General features: G+C 33.1%; 1 protein-coding gene across 1 annotated transcript; it reads right to left on the reverse strand.

The window, feature by feature from the left end:
- Positions 1 to 1,354: 1,354 nt before the first annotated feature.
- LOC114299419 (uncharacterized) lies at positions 1,355 to 6,577 on the reverse strand. The gene is made up of 6 exons (XM_082885765.1): positions 6,038 to 6,577; positions 5,439 to 5,492; positions 1,908 to 3,672; positions 1,775 to 1,836; positions 1,555 to 1,630; positions 1,355 to 1,458 (listed from the first exon to the last, which is right to left on the reverse strand). Exons 3-6 carry the CDS (start codon positions 3,655 to 3,657, stop codon positions 1,355 to 1,357), a joined length of 1,992 nt encoding a protein of 663 aa, XP_082741891.1. The 5' UTR covers positions 3,658 to 3,672; positions 5,439 to 5,492; positions 6,038 to 6,577.
- Between the last annotated feature and the right edge of the window lie 1,561 nt (positions 6,578 to 8,138).

Consider the following 8,138-nt stretch of genomic DNA (forward strand, 5'->3'; position numbering starts at 1 on the left):
ACTTTATATGCCATAAATCCATGTTACACTTGTGGCAAAAATTTCTTTTATTGGACTTAGATGTATAAAATTATTTTTAATTATTATACTTGTGGAAGCATATGTGCATTTTAACTCAAATAGTTTTAAAAAAGTATACATTCTTAATGGAAGAACTTGACAAAGTACATAACATCATAGCATAAATCACAAATAATAGAGAGTACATTTTACATAATGTTACTACTAAAATTACATAATGTCACCACCAAAATGAGTGACGTGGTGCATCTTGGGATTCAGATTGTTGAGCTTGATTGTTGCTGCTACCTTCACCCCACCAAAATGAGTGACGTGGTGCATCTTGGGAATCAGATTGTTGAGCTTGATTACTACTACCTTCACCCCATCCAGTAGGAAATATATAAGTAAATGTGCTCATCATGTCATCCCTTTCTGTTTCGTGCATTGGGAGAGAAAATGGATACCTTGGCTGAAAAGGATCAACATACTCTTGTTGGGCTTGTTGATAATTTGGCAAACCGTATCCTGGAGGACCACGTTGTTGAGGGGGCCAAGGATAATTTTGTTGGGGTGGGTAAGGATAGCTCTGGCTATCACTGCTATAGGATGGGTAAGGATGATATGGATAACTATGACTACTATCAAATGAATCAAGCTGTTGTTCTCTACTTCTTATTCTTCTTTCATCCCTACGTGTATCACTACCACGAAACCTCCTAGGTAGTTGGGGTAAAGGTGCAACAGGTTCTCCAATATCATAATGTTCCCCAACATCACATAATCCAAATCCTCCAATAAAATCTTCACTTCCTACACCAAAACTAGTACCATCATCGCCATCACCGCCATTGTCGCCGCCACCACCACCACCACCACCGTCACCGTGAGAAGTGCCTTCACCATCACCATCATCACCTCCTCCATCAGATGGTGTTAAACCACCACTATTATCACTTTGAGTTGGAGTAGGAGTTGAGCTTTGAGAAGTGCGTCGAGCTTGATATCTATGGGTGTCACCACCATCGTTTCCATCGCTGCCATCGCCACCATCGCCATTGCTGTCGTTGCCACCACCACCGTCATCATCTGAGACCAAATCTAGCCATTCAGAATTATCCACACCATCTAGCAAAGGATTTTCCCTTTCTTCTATCCATGGACTTATTGGATCATCTTCTTCAAATATATAATCCAAGTTAATAGGATTAAAACTCCTATCAATCTCCTCTTGGCTGCTTCTTTTAACGTGTCTCAATTTTAATCTCATGTTGTAGGTGATGAAGACTAATCTTTGGATTTTCTTATATTTCAATCTATTCCTCGTCTTCGTATGGATGAGACTAAAAGTACTTCAATTACGTTCACAGTGAGATGATGTGGTGGTTTGACTTAATACTTTCACAGCTATTTTTTTAAGTTCAGGAACACAACTGCCATGAATAATCCACCACTTAGCTGCACAAAATTACATTACATTAGACATAAGTCAAAATATGATAAAAATTATTTAAGTATTTATATATTGTAAATTTGTAATTTTGAAAATAAAACCTGGATTTGATTGTTTCCATGCTCTTTGTGCTAAAGGAGTACCAAAAGTGTCCTGTTTATCTCGAAACAGCAACAACTACAATTTGGACAATCATTACAAGTAATATTTGCAAAAGTAGATTATTACTATTAAAATTTAAATAATTGGTACGTACTTGATTTGTTGCTTTCACTTGAGCATCCATATTAGGCTCCAATCTGGTAAAAGTCCATCCATCACTTCTCTTATCATTTCATTGGATGAGGTAACACCATATTGGAATTGAGGATTTAAAAAATATCCTTCAAAAATAAGAAGGCAATTAATAATTGTAAATAAATATACATTTTATAATTGACATCGTAACACTTACCAGCCGCATGCAAATCTTGATGCAATTGAAAAGACCATCGAGTATCAATAATTTTCCAATACTCGGTGTAGTAGCGACAATCTCTTTTAATTGCCAACTTTGCTCTATCTATAGCTTCATATATGAAACCCATTGTTGGCTTCTCATCTCCATCAACCAACCTCAATACTCTGACTAGGGGCTCATGAACTTTACAAAGCTCTGTTGCTTTCTGCCAAAACTCCTTTCCCAAAATAATTTTTTTCACATTGTAAGGCTGCCCAGTCTTTGCCTTCCCCCATCTAGAATTCTTCCACTCATCACTATTAACCATAGCTCTCAATTGTTGTTTATATCTAACAATACTCTCAATGGCAATAAAATTTGTAGCAAATTGAGTGATGGCAGGTCGAATCAATTCTCTACCTCCAGTGAATTTTCTCATTAAATCTAACACCCATCCACTATTATAAATGAAATTGGTGATGGTTTTACCATCTTCAATCACCTTTGCTACACTTTTCTTATTGGCTATGTCTTTTAGCATGAGATCGATACAATGTGCTGAACAAGCTGTCCAATATAAATGTTTTCTTTTTCTCATTAACATTTTACCGGCCGCTTTCAGTGTAGGTTCATTATCAGTTACCACTTGAACAACGTATTGTTCTCCAATTTCATCAACAACTTTATCTAACAACCCAAAATAATATTCAGCAGTCCTACTAACAATATTAGAGGCATCAATTGATTTGTGAAATATAGTACCTCTATTGCAGTACACTAAGAAGTTGATGATGTGTTGCCGAGTTAGACTGCTCCAACCATCACACATGATGGATACACCTCTCTCTGCCCAAATTCCCTTGAATGATCCTATCCATTCTGTCATTTCATCATGCTCCATGCCCAAATATACTTCAGAAACTTCATAAGCACTAGGACCCTTTACTCCTGGCCCTACTTCAGCAGCAACATCAAGCATGGGTTGTGTATACTCTGAATCAACTGCATTGAATGGAATACGATTATAGAGTATAAACTTGGACACTGCCCGTCCCAATCTCTCTTTTAGCTTCTGTAAATTCATTGTGGAGATTTTTCGCTGTTTTGTACTCTTGCTCTTTTGGAGTTCTACATCCATTGCCCTTAACCTTGCTTTAAGAGCATTGGGCTTAATCCAATTACGTCCACTCCCACCAGTTTCACGCACAGATTGTGATCGACGAAAAACATTAGCAATACCTGACCCTTTTGGCATTCTTTGAGCACTACCCCCTGCACCAGAACTACCACCTGCATCGTATTGTGATCCATGACCTGCAACACCTCGTCTAAATTGTTGCCTTTCCTCCCATTGTTGTTGTGAACGAATACTTGCTTGTCTAGCCCTGGTTATCTCTGGATCAGAGTCAGAGTCATCATCTCGAAGATCTACAAAATCTTCCTCTTCATTTTCATCATAGAGATCATCTCCCCTAATATGTGCTTCCAATTCAGCTTTTCTCTTTTGTTTGTCTACTTTACTCATTTTCTTATTTTGTAAATGTTTCATCATTTCTTGCATCACGTCTCTACTAACATTAGGACAAGAACGCACTTGTCCTGTTTGATGTGCTAAATGTTGTTTGAAACGCGTAATCCCACCTTTAATGTGATGTCCACAAAATTTGCAGATAATATGATGTCTAGTGCCTTCAACTTGAGTTCCAAATTTCCAACCAATATCATCACTTGGGGGTTCATCATTGGCACCCTTTTGTCGTGGCATTTTTGAATATGAATTCTGCATCATTACTACATTTTTTAAATTTATTTTTAAATGAAATGATTGTAAAAAAATATTTAAAATTAAATACTAAATAAAATAATTATAAAAAATGTAACCACTATTTATACATTTGGATTTTACATGCCAATGTAATCATATAAAAATTTAAAAATAAATTATAAAAATATTTTTAAAAAAAGAAAATTTTGCCATAAAAATTGTTGTCACAACAAATTTTTTCATTAAAAAAAAAATTGTTATCACAACACATTACAATAAAAAAATAAAAAAAATATTTATAATTAAATGTTAAATGAGATGATTATAAAAAAAATTCAACCACTATTTATACATTTGGATTTTACATGCTAATGTAATTAGGAATAAAGACATTTTTCATGGCATTGATTGAGCTATTGTTTTTATTTTTATTTTTTTATTTTAGAGAAAGACATTTTTTTAAAAAATAAATAAATTTGTGCTATCAAAATTGTTGTGACAACACATATGTGCTTCCAAATTTTTTTTAAAAAATATTTCAAATTAAATACTGAATAAAATAGTTATAAAAAATACAACCACTATTTATACATTTCAATTTTACATGCCAATGTAATCATATAAAAATTAAAAAATGAATTATAAAGAATTTTTTTTGAGGTATTGATTTTTTTTTTAAAAAGTCATTTTTTAAAAAATAAAATTATGCCTTTAACAGTGTTGTAATAACAAAATAAGAAATATTTATAATTAAATATTAAATGAAATGATTATAAAAAAAATTCAGCCACTATTTATACATTTGGATTTTACATGCTAATGTAATTAGGAATAAAGACATTTTTCATGGCATTGATTGAGCTATTGTTTTTATTTTTATTTTTTTATTTTAGAGAAAGACATTTTTTTAAAAAAATAAATAAATTTGTGCTATCAAAATTGTTGTGACAACACATATGTGCTTCCAAATTTTTTTTAAAAAATATTTCAAATTAAATACTGAATAAAATAGTTATAAAAAATACAACCACTATTTATACATTTCGATTTTACATGCCAATGTAATCATATAAAAATTAAAAAATGAATTATAAAGAATTTTTTTTGAGGTATTGATTTTTTTTTTTAAAAAGTCATTTTTTAAAAAATAGAATTATGCCTTTAACAGTGTTGTAATAACAAAATAAAAAATATTTATAATTAAATATTAAATGAAATGATTATAAAAAAAATTCAACCACTATTTATACATTTGGATTTTACATGCTAATGTAATTAGGAATAAAGACATTTTTCATGGCATTGATTGAGCTATTGTTTTTATTTTTATTTTTTTTATTTTAGAGAAAGACATTTTTTTTTAAAATAAATAAATTTGTGCTATCAAAATTGTTGTCACAACACATATGTGCTTGCAAATTTTTTTTAAAAAATATTTCAAATTAAATACTAAATAAAATAGTTACAAAAAATACAACCACTATTTATACATTTCGATTTTACATGTTAATATAATCATATAAAAATTAAAAAATAAATTACAAAGAATTTTTTTTGAGGTATTGATTTTTTTTTCTTTTGAAAAGATATTTTAAAAAAAATAGTGACTTCAATATTGTTGTCACAACACATCACAATAACAAAATAAAAATATTTATAATTAAATGTTAAATGAAATGATTATAAAAAAAATTGCAACAACTATTTATACATTTGGAGTTTACATGCTAATGTAATCATATAAAAATTAAAAAATAAATTATAAAGAAAAAAATTCTTACATAGTTGTTTTTTGGGCTTCAATCACTTGAGTATTTGTTATCTTTTTGAATAACCTGCAAGAAAAAAAAATTCAATAAAAACTGACATATATAAAATGTATTAATTTAATTATAGGTGTTATGAGTTTTAGATATTATAAAAAAAAATCAATCACTAATTATTATATATAAAATCCTAAAAATAAATGCATAGCTCTAGATATATATATATATATTTAAAAAAAATCAATCACTAATTATTATATAAAAATACTAAAAATAAATGCATAGCTTTAAATATATCACATAAATTTTGTAAGTTTTACAAAATTTAAAATCTGAAAATCATTGTAAAAATAAAATTAATAAAAAAAAAAATTTCCTAGACACGGGTGTGTCTTCCCATGAAGCTGCACACAAAAAAAAAGAAAAAAAAGAAAAACAAATGTTATATTATATTATATAATTTATATACCTTCCCAAGGTATATCTTCCCCAGGAAGCTACAAACAAAAATAAAATAAAAAAACAAAACAAAGGGGCAGCACTTTCGGAGGAGATGAATTCGGTCCAGGAGCAAACAAACCAAAATAAAAAAAAGAAGATCAGAGGAGATGAACCTGTGGAAGCAGCACGGAGATGAATTCGGTCCAGGAGCAAACGTAAATAGATCAGTTCTGTGTTGAAGAACAAAGGGGTAGCCGGAGAGTCACAGAACAGAGGCAGGTTCATCTCCTCCCTCTTCTCTCTTCTCTCTCTCTATTTCTCACTCATATTATCCGTATTTCAGATCTGAAAATTTGTGGATGGATACACCTCACCTCGAAGTGGTTCATGTGCCGTAAAGCAAAGCATTTGAACCAGTGATTGAGCCTCTGAATAATAAAGGTATGTACCACATCTTTTGTTTTTTTGTTTTTTTCTTTTGTTTGAACCAACATTTGCACTATCCGTATTTCTTTTGTTTTTTTTTTTGAAAATAATCAGCGAAAAAAGCCCTGTAACGGGTGTAACGGGCCGTTACGGCCGTTACGCCACCGTTACGACCGCTACGTCGGCCGTAATGGCCGATACACCTGTGAATTTCAATCACACCGCAAAATCGGGGGTAACGCGTGGTGCCTACCACCGAAACCGTTACGTAACACCGCATTTTTAAACCTTGGCTGCAGCGCATGTATAAGGATGCGCGAGCAGAGATTTGCACGCTGAAGGTGGAGAACAATGAGCTAAAACGGAAGGCCACCGTCATGGTCTGATTCTCAGGGCCGCCATATGCTGCGTTTGATGAGCAACAGGGAAACAACGGGCTCGGTGGACTGGGAAACACTGAGGTAGGGCCATCAAGGGTCGCTCAAGACGAAGGTAAGAGGAAGAGACCGACAGCAGAGTAAAGGAAGGGAAACGAAAAATGTGTGGTTGTTTGATTGTTTGTTTGTTTGTTTTTTTTTTTTTTTTTTTTTGTGTATGTGTGTGTGTGTTGGTGTAGAAATGTGATCGGGGTTGATCCCTGTCATGAATAAAATGAGTTTTTTGTGCAAATCGTATGGCAGGAATGACACAATACAGAGCAGAAATAATAATGGAAAAAAGATTAAAAATAAGGTGAAAGAAAAATAAATAAATAAAGAAATAATAATAATATATTTGAAATCAAAACGAGAGAGTGAGGGAAAAAGGAGATTGGTTCACGTGGGCTTCTTGGCCCACGATTTTGTTAAAACCTACAATGGTGTTTGGTATTTTTTTTTTTTTGGTTTAATAATAATAGTAATAATATATTAATGGGAAAAACATGTGCGCTGGTGGGTTAGAAAGTGGAAAAATGAGTGAGAGAGAGAGAGAGTGGGGTACATGATAATAATAATAATAATAATAATAATAATAATAATAATAATAATAATAAAATGAATAAAAAAATTGGTTTTGTGTAATGGTGTGGCTTTATCCAAAAAGTGAAAATTTTGTTCTTGAGTTTGTTTCTATTGAGATAGACTAAGTAGAGTTTGTTTCCGTTGAGATAGCATCTGAGCAAACTGAGAAGGTGATTGTTGGAGTGGCTGAAGCAATTGCTGCTGAACAGTAGGCAGTTGCTGTTGATTTGCCATGGCAGACAGGTGATGTTATTGTAGGTTAAAATTCATAGGGACTTGTTGCGCAGATGAGGCATTCTGCTGGACCTGAAGCTGAGAAACTTTTAACTGCCCACCCAAACCAAACAACTGTTGTGATGGCAACGACTAACTGAAGGGGTTTTGACCACCAGACTGAGGCATTTGCAGCTGACCAAGTTGTTGGAGTGATGCCTGTGAAGGCTGCGTCTGCGAGTAAGACGATGGAGTCTGAGGGTGTAACTGCAGGGAATATGACAAGTTTTGTGGCGATTGAAGTGGCTTCTGTGGCAGTGATATTTACTGCTGCCCAATTGATGGGACTTGTGCCAAGGACTGGTTAAAATTCTGCTGTGATGCAGATGCAAGTCCAGGAAAGACACCATCTGAAGGAGCAGATATTGGGATACATGTGTTTGAGGTTCAAGGCTGAGAGCTTGAACTAGCAGCAACTCGTTACACCATCTGAAGGAGCAGATATTGGGATACATGTGTTCGAGGTTCAAGGCTGAGAGCTTGAACCAACAGCAACTCATTGAGCAGCTTCCCAAAACTATTTGCAAAAGCATCCACCAATATTTGTTTTTCCCAACAGTCGAGAAGGTCTATC

Source organism: Camellia sinensis, chromosome 8 (genome assembly GCF_055761805.1).
Source record: "Camellia sinensis isolate YWXY chromosome 8, ASM5576180v1, whole genome shotgun sequence".
Taxonomy (NCBI): Eukaryota; Viridiplantae; Streptophyta; class Magnoliopsida; order Ericales; family Theaceae; genus Camellia; species Camellia sinensis.